Raw genomic sequence first — 23,944 nt, 5'->3', positions numbered from 1 at the left:
GCGTCTCCTGAACTTGATCACAGTGTCCAGAAAACAATGGGGCTGCTTAGCAGGGCCCGTGTGGTTGGGCGCTGCCTGTCCACAGGGTGGCAGTGGTGGTGGTGGGAAGGCCTGGTTATACCCATTTTCCACACTAAGAAACTGAGGCTCATAGAATCGAAGGGTTGTATCCAAGGTCACACAGCTAACTAGTGGCAGTCTGAGCCCTATGAGGCTTCTTAGGTTCTCAAAAAAGCATTCCTCCCCTTTACAATTCTATTCCTCACCTAAAACCATCATCATGTAGAAAGAAATGTTTTGCAAATAGAAAACCTCATAATGGAGGCTATGTTATCCTTGAGTTTAGCAGTGCCCCAGAGCTTCTGATCCCTCTTCTCTGTGACCTTCTCTTCTTTTCTCCCTCTCTTCTCATCTCTTCCTTGATTCTAGGCTTCAGAATAGGGAGCGGAGAAGTCTTGGACATGATGGAACATTCCAAGTGTCGTGGCCATGGCGGGAACATGTTAAATAAAATGTCTTTAGCTAGCTTCAGCACCTTGTTAAGAGAAATGATTGAAACAGGGACTCAGGATAGGCTGGGTTGGGGAGGGCGGCAGGGAGGAGAGATGTGGTGACAACAGACCCACCTGAGGTCAAGGAGGTCCCTGCCATGTGCTCTTGCGGTCAAGCCCAGGTGAGCAGTTGAGGGTCGTACAGGCACCACTTGGGCAGCAGGGGTCCTGGGGCCATGCAGAGGTCTGCACCTTTGTTCCTTCCTGCCTTGCTGCACCAGAATTTGCAAAGACTGACTTTGTAGAGATGTTCCCATAGATGGAGGCCCTAGGCCTCCTCTGTCCACCCTTCACTCCCAATTTATTCCTGGATCAACCAGAATTTGACTAGATTTAAGGGGCAGATGGCACAGTTGGAGAAGAAAGGAGAGAAAGAAAGGAAAATTTTTTGCAATCCTCTTTGACACCAGGGACGTAGGGATATTTTCCTCCTTGATTGGGATAGGGAACAATTGGGACCCTCATTCATGGCAGCTTGGAGTGTAAAATAATACAGCATTGGAAACTGCTTGGTGGATTGAAATAAAGTCAAATATCTACCTCTCCGATGAAAACATGCATTTCCTAATGGCTTTTCTCATCACAGCCTCACCCTTGAGTTATCAGCATATTCTACTTTTATTAGAATCAAGGTAGTCAACAATTAGAATAACAATATAAGTTAGTTTGGTGGTCGCTTTTGCTTAAGATATAATATTAGTTAGCATTTAAATACAGTTCTAAATGTGGTAATTTAAAGATGACTTTTTTTTAACTTTTTTTTATTGATTTATAATCATTTTACAATGTTGTGTCAAATTCCAGTGAAGAGCACAATTTTTCAGTTATACATGAACATACATATATTCATTGTCACATTTTTTCTCTGTGAGCTACCAGAAGATCTTGTATATATTTCCCTGTGCTATACAGTATAATCTTGTTTATCTATTCTACAATTTTGAAATCCCAGTCTATCTTTTCCCACCCCCCGCCCCCTTGGCAACCACAAGTTTATATAGTATGTCTGTGAGTCTATTTCTGTTTTATATTTATGCTTTGGGTTTTTTTGGTGTTTTTTTTTAGATTCCACATATGAGCGATCTCATGTAGTATTTTTCTTTCTCTTTCTGCTTACTTCACTTAGAATGACATTCTCCAGGAGCATCCATGTTGCTGCAAATGGTGTTATGTTGTCAGTTTTTATGGCTGAGTAGTATTCCATTGTATAAATATACCACCTCTTCTTTATCCAGTCATCTGTTGATGGACATTTAGGCTATTTCCATGTCTTGGCTATTGTAAATAATGCTGCTATGAACATTGGGGTGCAGGTGTCATTTTAAAGTAGGGTTCCTTCTGGATATATGCCCAGGAGCAGGATTCCTGGGTCATACAGTAAGTCTATTCCTAGTCTTTTGAGGAATCTCCATACTGTTTTCCACAGTGGCTGCACCAAACTGCATTCCCACCAGCAGTGTAGGAGGGTTCCCCTTTCTCCACAGCCTCTCCAGCATTTGTCATTTGTGGATTTTTGAATGATGGCCATTCTGACTGGTGTGAGGTGATACCTCACTGTAGTTTTGATTTGCATTTCTCTGATAATTAGTGATATTGAGCATTTTTTCATGTGCCCATTGATCATTTGTATGTCTTCCTTGGAGAATTGCTTGTTTAGGTCTTCTGCCCATTTTTGGATTGGGTTGTTTATTTTTTTCTTATTGAGTCGTATGAGCTACTTATATATTCTGGAGATCAAGCCTTTGTCAGTTTCATTTGCAAACATTTTTTCCCATTCTGTATGTTGTCTTTTTGTTTTAATTATGGTTTCCTTTGCTGTGCAGAAGCTTGTAAGTTTCATTAAGTCCCATTTGTTTATTCTTGCTTTTATTTCTTCTAGGAAAAATTTTTTGAGATGTATGTCAGATAATGTTTTGTCTATATTTTCCTCTAGAAGGTTTATTTTATCTTGTCTTATGTTTAAGTCTTTGATCCATCTTGAGTTGATTTTTGTGTATGGTGTAAGGGAGTGTTCTAGCTTCATTGTTTTACATGCTGCTGTCCAGTTTTCCCAACACCATTTGCTGAAGAGACTGTCTTTATTCCATTGTATATTCTTGCCTCCTTTGTCGAAGATTAGTTGACCAAAAGTTTGTGGGTTCATTTCTGGGCTCTCTATTCTGTTCCATTGGTCTATATATCTGTTTTTGTACCAATACCATGCTGTCTTGATGACTGTAGCTCTATAGTATTGCCTGAAGTCTGGGAGAGTTATTCCTCCAGGCTCGCTCTTTCTCTTCAGTAATACTTTGGCAATTCTAGGTCTTTGACTTGTTTTTATATTATTATTTTAAAACAGATGACTATCTACATATATTAATGTGCAAGAAAGCAATCCCAAAGCTCACAGATTTCTCAGTCTTTAGGAAGCAGAGGAAAACAGACAAAGCTGTTGAATGTTACAAGGTAAATTTTTTAAGATTTTAACTTAGCCTTTGCACAGCTGAACATGCATAATGCCCAGATTAATTTATATGATAAATAATTCAAATATGTTTTATGGCTGTCTTGAAAACAAGCACTGGTATCATAGTACTCTGAAGTGATATAGCTTGGGACAGATTTTATTGATTTGGATGTCTTTTTAATTTTTGTTTGTTTGTTTTGGCAGGGGGAGGTAATTTATCTTATTCATTTATTTAATGGAGGTACTTGGGATTGAACCTGGGACCTCATGCATGCTAAGCATGCGCTCTACTACTGAGATATACCCACTCCCCTCAGTTTTTAATGTTTTGGCCCAAAGTATGCAGTATTTTATCATTAAGAGCTTAGCATTTGTAAAAGAAGATTAACACCTATGAATTTTAAGTCTACCATGGTCAGAAAGGCCGTCCCTTAATGTGTGGTTTCCTTCCTCCCTCCCTCCCTCCTTCTATCTTTCCTTCCTTTCTTTTCTTGTTTTTTGCATTTACCTAGTAAAAACTTAATTTTTATTTAATTCATCTTCAAAAAGCTTCCAGATATGTTAATTTTAACAACTTTGAAATAACATGCTGTCATTTAGAAATGGAGTTTTTAATGGGGTCATTCAATAAACATTTTAACTTTCATGTGTGAATGTATGGACTTTAGGAATCCTACTAATTCATTCTTTCTTTTCTGATGTCAGCGTTCAGTGGAATTAAGCCCACCACAAAAAGATCTTGTGTTGAAGATTGCAGAATTGCTCTGTAAAAAACGGTGCTAGTGATAGAAGAGCAAAATACTGGGTTGAAAGAGCAGCTAAACTTTTTCCGGAAAGTCCCGCAATTTATAAACTGAAGATAAAAAAGCTGAGCAAAACCAAACATACAATAAAAGCAGTTGGGGAAAATTTAAGACACAAGTATTTCTTTTTTCTTTCTTTCTTTTTTTTTTTTTTTTTTGCCCCACCCTACACAACTATTTCTAATATTTGGGAGTTTAAATGACTTTTCAGTAGCAAATCTTAAATGGGCGATAGGGAGTTGGTGGGAAATGGGTGAAGGGGAACAGGAGAGTACAAACTTTTAGTTATAGATAAATAAGTTCTTGGGAGGTAATGTATAGCATGGTACTATAGTTAAAAATACCAGACTGTACGTCTGAATGTTGCTAAGGAGTAGATCTTAAAAAGCTTTCATCACAAGAAAAATAATTTGTTAACTGTGTGAGGTGATGGATGTTAAAGTACCATGGAAGTCATTTCACAATATACACACAGGTCACAATATACTGTTTTGTTAGGCACTAATTTGCTTTACAAATAGCATCTCCTTTACCCTTACGGAATGATGACTATTTTAGGGATTTTACTGTTTCGTAGCTAGATGGCGGAGATAAGATTTAAAATGAGCTGTATCCGATAAAATTTTTGCTTCATGGGGTGAAAATTACCCATAGGATGACAGTTTAGAGTTATTATAAAGTTTTTAAAGGATTATTATCTGAAAATGGAAAACACTGTTTATGGGAGAGTGAGGTTTTCAGGTGAAACTTTATTTTGTTTTTTTTTTTAACATTTTTTTTATTGAGTTATAGTCATTTTACAATGTTGTGTCAAATTCCAGTGTAGAGCACAATTTTTCAGCTATACATGAACATATATATATTCATTGTCACATTTTTTTTGCTGTGAGCTACCATAAGCTCTTGTATATATTTCCCTGTGCTATACAGTATAATCTTGTTTATCTATTCTACATTTTGAAATCCCAGTCTGTCCCTTCCCACCCCAAGCGAAACTTTAAAGACAGTTTCTCTAGTAGGTTATAGGCAATTACTAAACAGGATAGAAAGTTGTTGCTAATGTATTAACTGATTCTGATGGTTATTCTTTACTGAGTGAAATATAGTTTACTTAGTGATTCTTTTGGAGAACGAATTTCCAAATGTGCTAGGTAAACATAATTTTAAGTGTATATTGTTTTTAATAAGACCTTCCCCCCATACGTTTCTGATAAAATTTTTAAAACTTTTTTTTATAGTTCTCTCTTCTTTTTTTTTTATTTAAATATGTATGTGTTTACTTATTTATGGGAGGGGGAGTAATTCAGTTTATTTATTTATTTATCTTTTTAGAGGAGGTATTGGGGATTGAATCCAGGACCTTGTGCATGCTAAGCATGTGCTCTACCACTGAGCTATACCCTCCTCTCACGTTGTTCTTTTAATTATACTTTGATTTAGTAATATTTCAAGACTTGTGCACCTATAATTTTTAAGGAGATAATTTTGCAGTTTTCTATTTTTGCAATATCCTTGATTGTATCTTTTAATATAAGCATTGAGCCAATTTATAACTGGCAAGCTTTCCCATCTTTTCCAGTGATTTTTCTGGTTTTGGTCTATTTTGTTATTATTTGTAGGAAAGAATCCTTTTCCTTGATTGTTTCAAGTGTATTGGCATATTATGTTTTCTCATTCTCATAATGTCTTTCATATATCTGATTATAGCATCACCTAAATTGGACAAGATGCTTAATTTGTGGAATACATTTTACTGAAGATATATACCTACATGATTAATCTAATTCAGAATAGTGTTCTTCCCTCTTACATATTTTTACTTGTTTCACAGTTCCTGCCACTTACTGAAGCACATGTAAAAATTTAAAAAATTACCTTCAGATATTACATTATGTTGACACTCATAGCTTCACTGATGTCAAGTTGCTTTATTTTTAATTTATTAAAGTAGCCACAAGTCACAGGATCATGTCAGCAAATATAGCAGTACAGTGGATAGAATTATCCACAAAAAGAAAGCCAAATAAAAACTGATGTTAGGTTGCTTAAATACTCGGTGTAACTTTTTCAGAGTATTCCATCAGTGCTGTACAGTAAAGTGTCAAGTAGGCACGACTCAAATCCCATGTGGGAGGCTTGCCCTGAGACTTATTTGCCCTCTGACATTCACTCCTTGCTGCCATTTATCATTTTTCAGTGACAAAAAACTCATTTTTAAACTGCATCTCTTACATTGCTTTATTCTTAGATCTGGCAGGAATTTGTGCTTTGTCTTTTCAAAGAAGCAGTTTTTGGTTTTATCGATTCTCTTTTTGTCTGTGTTTTTTATTTACCTTCAGATGTTGTCATTACTTTCCTTTAAATTATTTGTTTTCTTGTGTGTTGACTGCTTGCTTTATTTAAGTAAATTTAGTTTGTTCTAACAAGTACGAAGTAGCTTTTTGAAACTGTAAATCCCCCAGAATCAATTTCATAGGTTTTCATGGGGAATTTTCACACTTTTGTAAATTTTTAAAAAATAATTTAGAATTTCAATCTTGTCTTCTTTGATAAGAGCTTGTAGGATTTAATTTTTTTTCAGGTCATCAGTTCCACCAGGATTTTTTTTTTTAACTTATTTCTGGCATCTTGTGGACCTTTTCGATCTTAAACTTTTTATTTTGATTGGTTTTAAGCTCAGAGGAGGCCCCCCTTTCTATTACGGATTGATTTCTGTAGTGATGACTTTTTCATCTGTTCATTTTTGTTGTTCATTTCCTTAATTTTATTTTTGTTTTACTTTGTTTTCTTTTGTTCTTTTTTTTTTTTTTTTCCTATTTTCTCCTTAAAGTCCTGTTCACACATAGGTCTATCAGTCATTCCTTGTCTGTTATGTAATATTTCATACGGAAACTAAGGGAAAATAAGGAACACCTGTTATCTGCTGCCCGCCATTGTCGGTGATTTGCATTTTATTGTATTTCCTTCCTAGTTTGTAGTGCTTTCATTAAACTCAGACAGAGTGGAAGCTTCCTAGGTTCTGTTACCTAGAACTGTTATTGTGAAATTGATATTACTGACATGCATATCTTTATACTTCTACTGTATAAATTCATCCTCCTGTTCCACGTAGAGCAGTGGTTTTCAGCTCTTGGCTTCATATTAGAATTTCCTGGGAGCTCTTCCCCCCCCCCCCCCCCCCGGGGAGCTTTTTAAAGAAAAAAACACCTGACAGTTGTATTGTGCTCTTTGGGTATGGTACCCAGGCATTTGTATTTTACAGAAGCTTTTGGTGTGATTCTAATATGTATCCGGTGTTAAGAACCATTGCTTTAGAGGAATTTTGAGATTTTCTGCCATACCTCCCAGGATATTTGAGTTAATTAAAATTTTTTCCTGCTTGGGAGTTCCCAAACCAGTTATTTTTGAGCCCTGGCACCTGTGGGTCATATAGATCTGTGATTACTATTCTCAGGAAGCCCCCAAACAACCAGAGATTGTGCTTTACTTGTTCCAGAGCATTCTTTTGCAGTATCTTCTTAAGAATTTTTGTCTTTTTTTTTTCCTGTTTTTTTCCCCTCCCCATTAAACCTGGCTTAGAAGGAGTTAACTGTTTTAGTCACTCATTTTGTTCTTACTCCAAGGTGATGAGTTACTTTTGAACTGATTCGTGACATTTTTGCCTTCTCCCAAGTTTTTAGCATCAGGTGTACGGTTCTCTATGGAAGGGATTCCTCAGCAAGTGATGAAGATTTGAGAGCTTTCTGTCCTGTAAAATAGTGGGGAATGTGTTAGCAGGTTGACTCATCTCAGTTGAGATGAGGATGAAGCAGCTTTTAGTCTTCACTTCCTCTGAGGGGTGAGGGAGAATGGGAATGGGGAGTCCTTTCACTCCTAACAGCCTAATATCGCTTGAGGACAGTCGGGTCAGTGTGATTCTCCCAAGCCTGTCAGTACCACCTGGCCAAGAAGTCTGAGCATACTATTTCCCTGAGGAGGAAGGTGAGGGAGAGAAGTCAAAACAGGTGCTTAGTCTGCTTTGGCTAATTTGGAAGTAGCTAATTTGGCCTCTTTGAGGACATTTTTAGGTTCACAAGTTTTTTTTCCTTAAAAATTCTTTTTAAATTTTTTATTCTGGGAGGTTGGGGAGGGGGTTGGTTTATTTCTTTCTTTCTTAATGGAGGTACTGGGGATTGAACATAGGACCTTGTGCATGCTAAGCACACTCTACCACTGAGCTATACCCTTCCCCCAACCTCAAAGTTTTTTTTTTTTTCATGTGATAGAATGTTTTGACATGAACTACCTTTGGAGCTGAGCTGGGTTTTCAAATTCTAATGAAGAACCTGCTTCATTACTGTTCTTGTATAGTTTATTAATATCAGGAAGCCTATCTGGGTATATCCAAGCTTAAACATTACCACGTGTCCTGTGTGCTCACACGAGTTTAACTGACTTGCGGAAGAATACAATTTTGAACATTTTTACTAGAAGTATGTCACATCATTGGAAATTGGATTCGTTGATAAACTAATGTAACAGGGATTAAAAGCTTAAGAAAGTACCTACTACTGTTGAAATATCCGAATTCATTTGTCAGATAAAAACTTCCAGAAACACTCACAGATTTAGTAGATAAACTTATGGTTGGGGGAGTGGAAAATTGATAATTTGAGATGTGCACATAGTAACTACTATATATAAAGTAGATTAAAAAAAACAAATTTCTTCTGTATAGCACAGGGAACTATATTCAATATCTTGTAGTAATATATAATGAAAAAGAATAGGAAAACAAACTTATGTGTATGTATGACTGAAACATTATGCTGTACACCAGAAATTAACACACTGTAACTGACTATACTTCAACAACAACCACACACACAAAAAAACTTCCAGTGGGCAAATACTAGAGCGTTCATGTTGGGAGCAAAGGCAGCCAGTGTAAGGTCGGTGAAGATGAGGATGGCAATGATGAACAGGTGGTTCATAATGAAGACGTCCACTCTGAACAGTGTCACTACTAGAGGTAAATATGAAAGACTCCCCAGTGCTAGTGTTTCACAGGGGCTTCCAAGGACGGCGCCCCGGCCTGATTCCGGAGGGACGCGGAGCAGCTGAAGAGCGTCAAGCACGCGGTCCCGGGAAGGAAAAGGAAAGGAAAACGAAGCACCGCGCGACTGTCCGCCTCACGCAGCCAGAGCCCAAGAGCACAAACAAGACGACGGCACCGGAGGCGGGGCGGAGCGTGGCGTGTGTGCGTCGTGACGCGATCCGCTGCGCCCGTCCCGCCGCGAGTCAAAGCGCTGTTGCCAGGGAGAAGACGGCGGCCGCGGCTATGAAGCCCAGCGTCGTGAAGCTGCTTGGGCAGGACTTGGTGGTGGAGCGCCTCAAAAGCCGCTACGAACTGGGGAGCGACTGCCCCGTCGAGGTGAGGCCCTGCCTTGCCTGTCGGTCCACGCCAGGTTCGCGGGTCGCCGAGTCGGGGCGTGAGAGTGAGGGGGAGCGAGGCGGACTCTCTGGGGGCGGCGGCCGCGTGCGCATGCGCCTGCGGGGAGTGGGTGCGCGTGCGGTGAGTGGGTTCCCTGCGGAGACTTACGTACGGGACAGAACTGCCTTGGTCTCCGTCCAAAACGGGTAGTCCGAGTCGGTGTCATGCCTGAAGGTGCGGGCGCGCAGCCCGGTGGATTCTCGGTGTCCGCCTCGGTCCGCGGACCGGGAGCGCGTGTCTGGGCAGCCGGGGCGGGGACGAGGATGGCTGTTCTGGAAGGGGGTCTGCTGTGCTGGGCTGGGCTGGGGTCGGGAAGCACACGGTCACGGGGCGTGTCACTCTCTTTTCAGCCGGGGCGTTGGCGGTCGGACCGCGCGGAGGGAGCATCAGAAGCGGCCTCCCCGCACCCCAGGTAGAGCGACGGGCCCCAGGTGTCCGCGCTCCGCTAGGAAGGGCGCGCGCTCAGAAAGTATCTCAGAAAGTATCTCAATGTTTTAGCAGAGAGGTGCTCGCTCTTTCTTTCATTGCATCGGATGTGGTTGATTATCCAATGTGTTTAATTGATTATCCAGATGTGTTTAATGTTTGAAACACATAAAGGGAAAAAATAAAGTGTTGAACGTTTGAGGAGTGGCGGGAAATTGCTATGAGGTAGAAAGAAGGCTGGATTCTGAGTTTTAGTCTTTCTACTTTCAGTGTTGCTTGGAAAAGTTCACCTAACATCTCTGGCCCTTAGGTTCCTAACCTTCAGAATAGAGTTAAAGGTACCGCCTCTGCTTACTTCCCACAATCATTCAAATAGTAATTTTGTCAAGTAGAGCACATAAAGCTTGCCTTGTAGTAATAGCGCGGTTCTCAGGGAATTTCTGGGTTCTGTGTATTTCTGTGTTCAAGATTTTTGTAAGCCATGAGATGGTTAGTGTGCTTGTCATTAAGCCAAAGGAAAAGGGAAAAATAAACTGAGTTAGAATTTTTACACTCTCAAAGCTCATCAAAATAAGTTAATAATCAACCGAATATTTTTGTAATTTCTTCAGTTCTCTTTCATGTCAGTATTTGTTAGGAAGTGATAAGGTTGTGGCGGGATGTGGTTAATCCTTAAACACTGTAGGAAGATAGTCCAGACCCCTTGAGGTCTGGCTTCCTCTGCCCTGAACAAGCAGTTGCTCTCTGTAGCTGGCTGCGTGTCCTAATTTTGTCAGGATTTCAGGGAAAGAGGTAACCAGGGGTGGTGCCCTCCCTGCTTTGGCTGCAGGACCCGGTTGTCCCGTTAGGAGCCTCGGGGCATCTCTTCTGCACATAACACACCTCTCCCGTCCTGCTGTCCACCTTGTTGTCATTCATCTCAGCACATGTGGAACATGAGCAGTTCTGCTGGACTTGTGCTTCTTGCCACATGGGAGATTTTCCTTCTGAAGGCAATTGAAAATAAAGGATAACCTATGACAGAAAGTGTTGGATGTGTTTAAACATTGACAAAACTAGGGAATATTCAGGCCAGGGATTGGTGGGATGGGAATCCAGAGAGGTGGGCAGAGCACTGAAAGTGTCTTTCTCTTTAAGGACTGAACTGAGTGAAGGGAAACTTTGTTCTTTTTAAAAAATTCATATTTTTTATTTTGGCTCCTTCGGTCTGTCCAAGATGGGGAGCATGGTCGGAGACCTCCGTCCTTGAAGCTGGGGCCCCTTAGCTGGAGGCTAATGCAAGTTAAAACCATGGCTTGGTATTAGCAGAGTGTGAGTTCTGACAGTACAGTGTTGGTGGAGTAATGAAGCAGGGGGAGCTCGCTCCTCCACTGCACTTTGGGAACCAGTTTGGCATCACTAATATGGTTGAACCTATGCCTGTACCCTGTGGTGCTGCAGTGTGGCTACAGTCACATAGCCCAGAGGAACCCTTGACCGTGGGGGCCAGGAGCCAGGTGCAAGTCCGCGTGGCATCTGTGCAGACAGCGATACCCGTCTGCATCTGTGCTGACGTGTAAACCACAAGCGGGTGAAGCCAGGAGGATTTGTGTCCCTGATTCTGTCATTAGGAATGTATTATTTAACAGAGGAGGTTATAGCGTATCATAATTATATGATTATTTAATTACAGACGTTATATAAAGTTTAAAAACAGGCAAGTAACTTTTTTTAACATAAATAGTAAAAATTAAAAAGAAGTAAAACAATGATAAACACTGTATTTGAGTTAGTGGTTAATTTGGCTTAAGGAATAGAAGGGAATGTCGTCAGGGGTTTGTAGGTAACTTTCCAGTTCTTGGCCGAGGCCACGAGTGTTAATCCACGAGTGTTGTCATGTACTCATTTTTTAAATAATTTCACATTTACAGAGACACTGCAAAAAGACACAAAGAATTCCTGTAACCTTCACCCAAAGTTTCGCTATATCATTTTCTTTCTGCGTATAATACTTGAAACTTTTAAACAGTACTGCAATTTATATTTAAAATAATTCTTCCTGAAGATTACTCCATCTGAGGACATTTTAAACTAAATTAAGGGAGTTGTTAATTTAATTTTATTTTGTTAGCACTTTCCTGGCCAACTAATTTGGTGTCAAATTCAAGAAATTGGACTGACTGTTGTAGGGATACAAGTGACTCTCCTGCGAAATGGGTCCCTTCCCCGGCGTCCAAAGCATCAAACAGGCAGAGTGCTTCCATATCAGATCAACCAAATACACGATGAACTGTTCAAATCCATCAGAAACTGCAGGTGGGCACTCAGTGCTGAATTGAGAATTCTGAAATATTTATGTTATAAGCAGTGAACATTTAGAAAATATGAATGAGGTGTTTCATTTTAATTATTTTAGATCAGTATGCCCAGACAAGGTCGGAAGGGAGCAAGCACAGTGCATCGTAACTCCCTGTGGAGTAGGGAAATGTGTGGCTGAGAGGAAAGTGTAAACGGTGTTTTTTATGTGTTGATGTGTTTCTGAGATTTTGGACTGTCTTGCGTTTTATGTTTATTTTCATCCCATCCTATTCCATCCTTGCTCAAGAAATAAAATTTGCTGGTAAAATGTGCTTTTTGAAGTAGGTATTCTAGATTCATTGTTACAAATACCTATATGTAAGAAGGTCTCTTGTCAGCTAGTCAAAATTCATTTCAGAGCAGTGCCTTTATCTGTTTTTATCCACTTAACTTCATCTTCTTTGGGATTTTTTGTTTGTTTCTTTCTAAGGATGTAATTCATGTATTTATCAAGTGTCCAGGGAGTACAAAGGGAAGCAAAAGTGTATGTAATAACAATTTTTGTTGGAAAGTCTTCTAGTTGAAAGTAAATTTTTATACACATGAAATACAATTTTTAAAAATCAATAACTCATTTTGTCTAAAAAATTCAGTTATAATTACCATAGCATTTTGGAAGATTATTTTGGCCTAAAATAACTGGAGAAAAGTTCAAGGAGAGACCTTGCTTGGTAGCTTGACCCAGAGGTAAAACTGAAAGAGGAGAGGAGTGGAGAGGACATTCTAGGTACAAGGAATTGGAGGTGAGAAATTTTTGGAAGAGAGTGATTTATCAGATTGTGAATTTATCAGCCTGTCTGGGGAAAGAAGATACCGAAAATTCAGGCAAAGGAGTGCCAGAGTGAAAAATAGTGCAGTAGGGAGATGTCTTTGATAATGCTTTATAGGATAAGAAAGAATTAAGGGTCCTAAGGACTTATCTGTCATCTTCGGCAAACACAATAAAATGTAAATATTTAATTTAAAAAAATGAAGTACAGTGGATTAATCTGATTTAATCTGTAGTTTACCCTGACTTTGAAAATTACTTTGTGTCTTCTTTTGCGTTAGTTGCCGTTAAATATATGTATTCTTGTTATGCTGTATGATTTCATTCATTCAACAAATATTTGAACAGCAGTTAATATGCTTTTTCATGCTAAGTGCTGTGTATATAGAAGTAAATAGATTATATATGATCTTTGCCATGAATAGTTTATTAGAAGTGAATTGTAAGTACCCATATACAGTTTTATAAATTTAAGTGTATAATACAGTTATAATGTAAACAACTGATTGGAGTGGATTGAGAGATTGGGCAAGGTATTTCTAAGAAAATAACATTAAAGTCAAACGCTGAAGGATGGGTAGGGTTTGCCCAGTGAAAAGGGTACATTGTAGACAGACATTCTAGTATGGGAAGCCCCTGAGGCCTGGTAACATACTCATTCAAGGGAAATATAGTGGGTAACTCTGAGGAGTTGCTTGAATAAATGTGAGCTGAGATAAATGGATTGGAGGGGACAGGTGTGGAAGTTGGTAGCCCAGTCAGGATAGTCTACTGCAGGAGTCCAGGTGAGAGATCACGTGGACTGGAGTGGTGGCAGAGAAATAGAAGTGAGTAGACTGGAGATTTACTTTGGACTTGGCATAATGTATTGTGTGTGGTACAGAGAGAGTAAGGTGTCTAGGCTGATTTCCCACATTTCTAGTTTGTACCACTTGGAGAAAGAGTGGATTTAGGGAGAAAGATGGAGATTTTCATCTGGAATGTATTAGGTTTGAGAGTTAGATGGAGATACAGTGAAAGTAGTTGTATCAGCCTGGCAATCAGAAAATAGATCCTGTGTCTAAGTTTGGGCATCATTCATATGTGGATATTTAAAGCCGTGGGCAGTAGTTGAGGTCTGGAGAGCAATTAGGGTGTGAAGTGAAGCTGTTGTCTTATGGTGCCCTGAGGGAGAAAGTGGGTAGTTAAGAGATGGGATTAGTAGGTCTTGGAGGTTGTTTTAACATGGGAGATGTGCAGTAGGGTTTCAGTTAAGGGGGAAATGCAGGCCAGTTTTTGGCTGTTGGGAATGGGCTGTTTTTTGCTGAGGTAGGGACAAAACTGGAAGAGGAGAGGATTAATCAAGTCTGTTTTTTTTTTAAAAATTCACAACGCTAACTTTTTTTTTTGCAGAAAGTAATGCCTTTGTTATGAATGTCTTCTTTTAATTTATTTTACTAGGTAACACTATTTTAGTTTTTAAAAGTTCAATTTATAAAATACTTATGACATAGAAAAACAGTTACAACATCAACTGTATGCTCATTGCCTATATTTTACAATACTAATATTAATATTTCTCTTTGATATTTTTAAAGAAATAAAAATTCTCAATTATAGTTGAAGCACCATTCTCCCATCCCGTTTGCTCTCTTTTCAGGATTAAGGGCTCCCCTGAAGTTGGTGTAGGTCCTTTCTGTCATGTTTTAACCCTTCTGTGTTTTCATATGTATGTATTGTTGAGAGTGTTTTAAAATTTTTCATAATGAATGACATATTGTGAATATCTTTTTGCAACTTCCTTGCTTCAGTGTTATGTTTTTGAGATTTATGTATATGGAAAATGTAGATCTAGTTTTTCTTTATTTTTTTGAAGTATAGTTGGTTTACAGTGTTGTGTTAGTTTCTGGTGTACAGCATAGTGATTAGTTAATTTTAATTGCCATATTGCATTCCAGCCTATAAATAAACCATCAGTGCTTTATTTATTTCTGGGTAAATACAGTGAGATGGAGTGTACCCTTTACAGACACTCTTTGTAAGTCTCCCTAACCTGTAAGGAGGGGCAGTAGCACGTGCCGCCACAGTGTCCTCCAGAGAGGTTGTGCCTGTTACCGATGTTCCCATCAGTGGCATCCTGGAGTTCTCTTTTCCCCATGATCTGATGGGTGTCTCAGTGAGGTTGTAGTTTGCATTTTCTGCTTTTGAATGTTGAATCCACAAAGGTGATTCTCTCTCAGTTCGGACACTAATGATAAAACCATATTTTTAAACAAACCAGGATAGTAATCTGAAGGTTTATACCCAAAGACCTTGAGTAAGAAGACCAGCTGAATGTTGAAAGTATATGAGGTAACAACCCCGTGTCCAGGAGTTAAATGTCAGTTCTCCAGAATTCTGTGGTTCTTTGTTAATCAAGCAACATAAGCACCGTATTAGATTCTTTGGCTTTCGTCATATGCGAAGATAAAAAGATTCCACCAAGTTCATACATCAAGAAGGCATCATACATCTGTCTCAGGAACTGTTGAAAATGAGGCGAGTGAGGGCAGGTGTCTTGCTGGGTTTTCAAGTGGAGACTGGTCCTATTATACAGAAAGCTTCTGCATCCAAAACTGATAATCAGAAGAAGGGCCTACTGAATCTTGAGCCATCTCAGGAAAAGAGAGGAGGTAGTGTACCTTCACGGTGGCCTGCCAGGCCCTGCAGGAGACAGTGCACACATCGCATAGTTCTGGGGCTAGGATGTCCAAGGTTAGGGCTCCGGCGGAGTCAGTATCTGATGAGAGCCAACTTCCTGCTTCATAGACAGACATCTTTTTGCTGTGTCATCACATGTTGGAAGGGCCTCTTTAATTTTTATTAAAGTGTGCAGTTCAACTATTTTTAGTGTATTTAAAGAGTTAGGCTGGCCATCACCATGGCCAATTTAGAATATTTTCATCATCCCAGTAAGAAACCCCCTTATCTGTTAGGTATCTCTCCCATTTCTCCCTTTACTCGCCTCAGCCCCTGGCAACCACTGATCTACTTTCTGTCTCTGTGGATTTCCTAGTCTGGACTTTTTGTATAAACATGAAGCATGTTTCGTATGAGTGTGACGTGACCGGCTTCTGTCACTTAGCATGGTGTCTTCAAGGTTCGTCCATGTTGCAGCATATATCCGTACTTTCTTTTTATTGTTGAATAATGTTCCATTATAAGGGTACACCACGTTTACTTTATCCATTCATCAGTGGGTGGCCATTTGGGTTGTTTCCACTTTTTGGCTGTTATGACTAATGCTGCTGTAAACATTTGTGTATAAATTTTGTGTGGACATATGCTTTCATCTTTCCTGGGATGAAACTGGTGGGAGTGAATTTGCTGGGTCATATGGTAGCCCTGTGTGTCTAACTTTCTGAGGAGCTATCAGACTGCTTTCTGAAATGACTGCACCATTTTACATCCCCTCCAGCACTACACGATGGTTCTGGTTTCTCCCCATCCTCAACAACATTTGTTACTGTCTGTCTTTTTTATTCTGGCCATCCTAGTGGTTATGGGGTGCTGTCTCATAGTTTTGATTTGCATTCCCTGATGGCTAATTGAATTGAATTTTGGACATGTTTATTTTGTGCTTCTGGACAGCACACAGCTGGAGATGTAAGTAGGCAGTTTGGACTTGAGTGTGAACCTTGGGAGAAAGTGCTGAGCACTGGAAGCAGTGGGCATGGACTTGGTGGTTTTATCTCTGGAGTGGACGGAACCAAGCAAAGCAAGTGTGGAGAGACTAGTGGATCTCATGTCGCATCCTGTCTTTTTGCAGTAGGACAGAGTTTCTTTGCGAGTTTCCCTGCAGCATTAGTCTAGCTGTTACTGTAACCTGGTCTCACCGATTACTCTTGTGGTCCTGAACACTGCTTGATTAAGATAAGTAAAAAGATGATGTGTGCACTTTGTGAGTGTTAACACTTAACTCTGGCCTTATGATACAGTGTAAGACCCAGCAGAGCAGGAATTTGCTGAATAACTTCAGAAGCAAGAATGTCTTCTGGTTGAAAGAGAACAGCTGCTTTTCAGAGATGAAACTGTCTTGAGTAAAATTAAAGGTGTCAGAGAAGAGGTTCTTCCAAGATTGCAGATTAGAAAGGAGGTAACTACATAGTCTTGACCTTAGAGTTAAGTGATTCCCCTTTTCTGCTCAGTTTGGACTCACTAGTTGTTAGTATCCCGCACGTCTGCTGTTTCCCCTTCCCTCTCCTACCCTCTCCCATGCATACATTTTTCTGAACCATTTGAAAGTAAGTTGCAAAAGTCCAGACCTGGCACCCTAAGTCTTTCCTCATTATCATGAATACTTACTCTTAGGAGTGTGCATCTCCTAGGAATGAGGACGTTCTCCACACCATTACCAAACAGGAAATGAGTGCTAATTAAATAATTTAACTTAATAAATATATACAGTCTACACTCACTTTCCCAGTTGGTCTCCAAATTGTCTTTTACTGCTTTGTTTTGTTCTCTGATCAGGGAACTAGGCAAAATTCATGCAAATCTCTTTGGTTTCTTTGGATCTAGAGCAGTCAGCTTTACCATTTTTGCCTTTCGTGAGGCTTTTCTTTGAAGACTCTTGGCCAGCAGTCTTGTAGATTATGTCGTATTCTGTATTTACCTGATTGTTTCTTAATGTTTATAGTCAGATTAAATATTTTTGTGGAGAATATGTCATGGGTGGTATGATATCGTTCTTTATTTCATATCAAGTGATGTGTTACTGTGTGTATAACTTACATAGAGTAGAATTCATTGTTTGTTTTGAAAAATGCATGCAGTCTTGTAATCAGCACTATAGTCAAGATAGAGAGTAGAGTAATTCCAGCACCCCTTTGTCGTGATCCCTTTCCCACTGTCAGCTCCCAGCAACCACCCACCTGTGGCCTGGCCCGTAGTCCTGCCTCCCCAAGACCGTCACATCAGTACAACCATTTCACCTCTGGTTCCAGTGGCGATGGAGTCATGATATATCTCTGCATACTGCTCTTTAAGTTTCTCCTGTTGGGCTTCACTGAAAATCTTGAACTAGTAAACTATGTCTTTCACCAAATCTGGGACATGTTCAACTGATACCCCGTCAGATACTTTTTCTCTGACACTTGCTTTCTCCTCCCCTTCTGGGTCTCTGGTGTCTTGTGTTAGGTCTTTTGCTGTTGGTCTCATTGTCCATTTCTGGTGTGTCCTTCAGAGTCGACAGTGTGATCACAGTTTCCCCTTTCAGTTCCATGTTGCTGTTGAGCTCATTTAGAGAATTTTACAGTTTGTTATTTTAAAGTTCTGCAACTTCCAAAATTACTTTTATTTTTTCTAATGAGAATTTGTATCTTTCCATGTGCATTCATTTGCATTTACCTCATGGAATTCAGTTCAAAATCCCACTCTAGATCAGCCAAGGATTGGCATTTTCCTTGAAACCTGGTCACATTTTTCTGGTTTTTGTATGTTCCATGACTTCTGGGTTTTTGGGTATTATGTTGTGTAGATTCTGGACCCTTTTGTAATCCCCTGGAGAATGCTGGTTGTCTTTATTGATTTCTTAAGCAGTGAGCCCAGTTGGGTTTGGGCGGAGTCATTTCTCACCATGTGGGCCGTGTGCCTCTCGATGGGTTTCCAAAGCCTGTAGTGTTGGTCTGGAGTGTGTGCTGTAGGCACTGCTGGGGGGAAGCCTGAGCCTCAGGGTTCTCAGCCTTTGCTGTGATGCTCTGGGTCTCTAACTCACCTGCATGGTGTGGGGGTTGGGGGAACCTGTTTTTAAACTGCGCTCCTGCCTCTGCCCTTTGTCTCTGCCCCTTTTGCCAGCTGAGGGCTGAGTAGGATTTGAGCACATTCTTTGGCTCATGGGGGCCCCTCTTCCTGGATTCCCAGCCCTGAAAATCAGAGTTTCTCTCCATTTAGCAGTGTCTGGGGCCTGCCTGCGCAAGCCTGCTAGAGAAAAGAAAGCAAAACCCAGGGAACTTCAGCCCCATGAGGGTTGCTTCTCTAAGTTTTCCCTCGTGTCTCCAACCCTGCTTTTGTTTCCCTTTGACATTCCTAAGGTAGTTGCTTTTTGTGTTTTGTGTATGATTTCTTAGTTGTAATCAGTAAGAGTAAAGTGCATGGGCTTATCCTGCCCTCCTGGAAATGGAACCCATGTTGTATGTGGTTTGTTTTGTTTTTTAATTTTAATTTTTTTAATGGAGTATTGGGGATTGAACCCACAACTTCATGCATGCCAAGCACAAAATTTACCACTGAGCTATACCCTCCTCCTATGTCATATGTTTTTAATGTTTTCTCAATGTGGAAAAATTTGTATGGTGAGAATATTAATCTAATTTTTAAAATAACTATAATATTTGGACCCATATCTTAAGTTATTTAAGGAGTCATTTAATGTAATAATAAGGTTGCATAAAGCTGATTTTTTCCCCACATGATTGGATTTTTAAACAGGACAAAAGAATGAATGCTTGGATTCTCAGCACTCCATCCTAGTTTTAGTCTTGATTTTTTTCCTCTTTGAGTTTGTCTGTCTCCTATTTATATTAAGTATAAAGTTAACTGTTTTATTTAAATGGTGCCTATATGATTACTTGGAAGAAGGAAATTAATTCAGCTTCTTGATTTCTTATGGAAACTTGCTTGTTTTAATACATTATGAATAAATCTGAAAGTAAAAGGTGAAATAAATTATATAAGTATTCATACTTTAAGTCTAAAATGTGCTGTCATTTAAATAAGGGAAATTGATTTCAGCCATTTATAAAACTGATCAAGGAGAGTTTGGAGCTTAGAAAATTTTCTTACATATTTAAGTTTTTTGAGCTGTAAAACAATTTTAGCTGATTTATGAGAAGAAATCAGTTATACCTATGGAATACTTCTACTCCAGGGATAATTTAAACCTTAAATTTTAATCTGCAAGCTATGAATAACTAACTAGTCTCTTAAAAAGGTTCAGAAATCCTTCATTGTTTCATCATTCCGTGATGTCAAATAGAAATTTCAGTGAGTTTCTGTGATGAATTTTTCTGAGCAGAAGCAGAAAATAGCCTTATTTCTAATTAATTTGTATAATATGTTTTAATCAGTATTTTAGAAAAGCATTTCATGCTTTGTTATTAGTTTGATTATACAGTTTTATAAATTGTTTGCAATATTAGTCGTTATGCTTAAATACACTGATTAAAGTCTTTGTGATTCAAGGAGTTCTAACTTTTAAATAATTTATGTTCAGTAGCATTAGTGACATGGAATCTGTACCTAATTTTTAGATCAGATTTCTTCTCTCCTAGCAACATGATGCAGAAGTTGAGCACTTAACTGAAGTTCTTAAAGAAGGAAAGAAAAAAAGCAAGAGGTTAAGGTCCTCTTTTGATGCATTGAAAGAATTGAATGATAGCTTCAAAAAACAGGTAAGACCTATTTTATCTGTATTAGATTGTAATACATTCTTAGAACTATATAGAGTAACAAATTATAAGTGAACATCTTAGAATATATTTTGGCTAGAGAAAATCTTGATTATCTTTATTTGTTAGCTTTATTATAAAATACTTCCAAATATAAATGAGGTATTCTTCACCAGCTGAGATGTTTGGCAACTTAAAAAAGTTTTTTAAATATAAGAGCAATTACTAGAATAAAAACAAGGAAAAGGAAAACCTGCTAACCTGGGGAGGTTTAGGCACTGATTTCTAGCTTTAGTGCTTCTCCTTGTAACTGCTGTTACACATCACACTTTGGAGTGTCTGTTGTATGCAGAGCTTGTGCTTGAAGGAGCATGAGCTTCTGTCATGAGTACAGGCTGGGGTCACAGGAACTGTAATTATGTACGTAAGTGGTGTGGTTTATTTAGGTCAGTCCTCACTAGTACTAAAGGTGCACCAAATTTTTGTGAGTTATATTTTTTAAATTTATTTTTACTTCCCTTTGCTAGTTTTTGACTGAAAGGTATGAAAGTGAAGGGATATGTGGAAGAGGGACAGGAGAATGATCATGTGTGTGGAGGAAGGAGTAGATGAGCAGAAACTGGGGTAAACCTAGACACATTAGCAGTGAAGGCATCGGGCTGGAAAACTCCATGGATTCTAAAATGTAGCTAAGCTTCGACTCTCAGAGGTAATTCTTCCTGGAATTCCTTAGCTGTGTGTTCTTCTCTGTTTCTGTTTTTGGTTTTCTGTAGTCACTGCTTGTTACAACCTTTCTCCTTGGCAGTGATAACTAAGTACGCCATTTCTCACTTGATCTAGTTCTTTGGCATCCCTGAATTCATGTGTTAGCCTCCCACAGTTAGAATATGACCTTGACTCACTGTTGTCTGGAAACCTGCTTTATCCCTGGAGGAGACTGCTTTTTCCCATCACAGTCTCGGTCTGGCACTCTTTTTTGACAAGGGTTTCTTTAACTGCTAGCTTAGGCACGTTGTTGCCCGTACCTATCTCTTAGGTTAATATAACCTGTGTTTGCATGCATGTGTGGGGACTGAAGTGGATTTATGCATCATTAAGTGATTGAACCTGTTGATAATTGGGTGTATTCCCCAGTGTGTCCAAACTGAAAGAACTTGGGAGAAACTCTTTGGTGCCCAGTGGAAGAATGCTTTTTTATGGTTACTCTGTTTAGTGTAGCTCAGGGGTTAGCAAATTTTTGTTGTTGTTAAGGACCAGATAGTAAATATTTTGGGCGCTGTGGACCATATGATCTCCGTCACACTTAACTCTGCTATTGTAGCGTAAAAGCAGCTGTAGGCAACAAGCAAGGGAGTGATCAGTGCTTTGCTCTTAATAAGACTTTAGTTATTAAAACAGTCAGTGATCACATGGCCTGTGGGCCATAGTTTGCCAACTTCTAGCATGAAGAATGTATGTACTTTGAAATTGTTAAATAAAAAGGTAAATTATTTCTGTGACCAACTTACATAGTAATTTGTGATAGCACTGGGTATATGTCAGTTTGCTTTAATAATAATTTATTATTAATGTTAATGAAACATTTCCCATTAAGTCTTACCAAGCTGAGGAGACAAGGGTTAATGTTCCAGACTCATCGGGGGAGGGAGACCAGTGGGCACCCTAGGCTCTCAGTCGGGAGCAGTAGGGTTGCACCCTGAGGGAGGCCAATTAGAGGTAAATTGAACCCTCCTCAAACTGAAACCTGGCTTTAATTGATTTCAGTTCCTAATCAGGCTAAGGTGCTCTGTCTGTGTTTTAAATACCTGGCAGAGAAAAGGATGAGCTCTTTCTGAAAGATATTGTGTGTATAAGAAATTATAAGTTTTTTTTCTGTCATCTGTACAAAATTAATAAGCACATTAAAGACAGAACGATGTGTCTAAATATGAAGAGAAAAAAACCCAGACAATATGTAGATGATCTGGATATTGGAGTTAATATAGGCAGTAACTTTAAAATAATGATTAATATGCTCAAGGAAGTAGAAAAAAAGATTGAGAACTTCCTTAGAGAACTAGAGCCTATAAAAGGAAATGAAAGTGAAATTCAAAAACCGAAGAATACACTAATTGTATTTCACAACTCCAGTGACTGGTCGTAACAGCAGACGAGGCACAGCAGAAGATGGGATTCGTGTGAACTGGAAGGTAGTTTCATAAAAAGTCTCGAGGTGAAAACACTGAGTGGAGAAGGAATGGAAAATTCATGAGAGACATGTGGGACATAGAAGGTTTAACATAGGAGTTCAGGAAGTAGTAAGGCCTTTGGAGTTTCTCACTTGTAATATAATTTTTCTTTAATTCACGGGTATGTACTGTTGCAGAGGAAGTATGAGTTTATGACAATACAGAGATTGAAAGGAAATTCCCATGCTGCTCAAAAAGTGAAAAGTTTCAAACAAGAAAAAGCACCAGTTTCAGAACCTTGTCACGTGTGATATGATTGAAATTTTCTGGTTTTTTTTTTTTTTTCCCCATTTAGTAAACATTGGTATGGAAGGATTCACCATAATAAGTCCTTTATAGAGAAATATCTCTTTATTTCAAATATGCTTTCATTTGCAAAAACAAAATATTTCAGTAGTGTTTTAGGCCTAGTAACACAGACAAATCACAGGAACTTAAGCTTAATAATGGCTTTGTTATTCGTCCTGTTTTGGAATCTACAAACTACAGTGTTACTTTTCTCTCAGGACTACAGTGAGCTCCGCTGATTTCTTTTTGCTAAGATTTCTTTCTTCTTTTTTTTACTTGGAGGTATAAGTAGCCTACAGTAACTCTGTGTGCAGATCCTTAAGTGTACAGTTGGATCAGCTTTGACAAATGCCTACCCTTATGTAACCTACACCTGGAAAATTCCCTCGTGTTCCTTCCCTGCAAGAAGTAGTTGTTGATCTGACTTCTGTCGCCATGAGTTAATTTTACCTATTTTAGGTAAAACTCGAGTCAGTGGCATTGTATTGTGCGTACTCTGTTGTGTGACTGTTGCAGTTTGTTTATCCGTCCTTCAGCTGATAGACACTTGGACTGTTTCTAGTTTTTGCCTCTCCATGAACAAAGCTGCTAAGGATATTACGTACAAAGGCTTTTTGTGGACATGTGTTTTCATTCCTCTTGTAAATATAACTGAGACTGTAATTTCTGGGTCACGAGGTAGATGTGTGTTTAACTTTTGGGGAAATTGCCAGTTTTCCAGTGTTTGTACCATTTATATTCCTGCCAGCAGTGTATGTGTGTTCTGGTTGCTCCACCGCTTTGCTGTCACTTGGTGTTCTTTCTCATCTTGAGCTTTCATGGACCTGCTGGAGCAGCTCAGGGAAGCAGACCTTCTACAGCCAGAGGACCTGGGCCTGGACTTGTCCCGGGGCAGGCTGTCCGGGAGTTCTGCTAGCAGGAGGTGGAGGCCTGGGACCAGAACAGCAACATCCACAGTGTCAGGCGGGCCCAGGCCTCTGCGTTGCATCCAGGAGGAGCATGGGGACCACAGCCAGGGCAGCAGCACCAACCGTACATCTTTCCTGAGGGCTCTAGGCCAGGGTCTGTCTTCTAACCTGCCTGGTCCCTACGATCTCTGCTCCAGGTGGGGCTGCCCTGCCTGTTTTCCCCTCTGCGGGGCACCAGAAACTTAGGATTTTGTGGTTGCAAATGGTCATATTTTACTCCCCCTTCCCTTTTTCCTGTCATACAGCCCT

General features: G+C 39.4%; 1 protein-coding gene across 19 annotated transcripts in view; it reads left to right on the top strand.

The window, feature by feature from the left end:
• The first annotated feature begins 8,406 nt into the window (after window positions 1-8,406).
• The window catches only part of LOC105071636 (uncharacterized), a 30,050-nt gene continuing 14,512 nt past the window's right edge, over window positions 8,407-23,944 (top strand). For 2 of the 19 annotated variants that reach the window (XR_012499539.1, XR_012499537.1), the window contains exons 1-2: window positions 8,421-9,213; window positions 20,095-20,214. Coding sequence is in view for 2 of the 19 variants with exons in the window: in XM_045519068.2 (XP_045375024.2) it covers window positions 8,818-9,213; window positions 20,095-20,214 (516 nt within the window). In the remaining 17 variants the exon portion in view is untranslated. Of the gene's footprint in view, window positions 9,214-9,248; window positions 9,448-9,623; window positions 9,686-11,809; window positions 11,995-20,073; window positions 20,215-23,944 lie in introns of those variants that run through there. The other 17 variants (XR_012499538.1, XR_012499535.1, XR_012499536.1 and 14 more) reach the window with 14 other exon arrangements.

This window comes from Camelus bactrianus, chromosome 16 (assembly GCF_048773025.1).
Source record: "Camelus bactrianus isolate YW-2024 breed Bactrian camel chromosome 16, ASM4877302v1, whole genome shotgun sequence".
Lineage (NCBI taxonomy): Eukaryota > Metazoa > Chordata > Mammalia > Artiodactyla > Camelidae > Camelus > Camelus bactrianus.
This window is presented reverse-complemented; position numbering and strand designations above follow the sequence as displayed.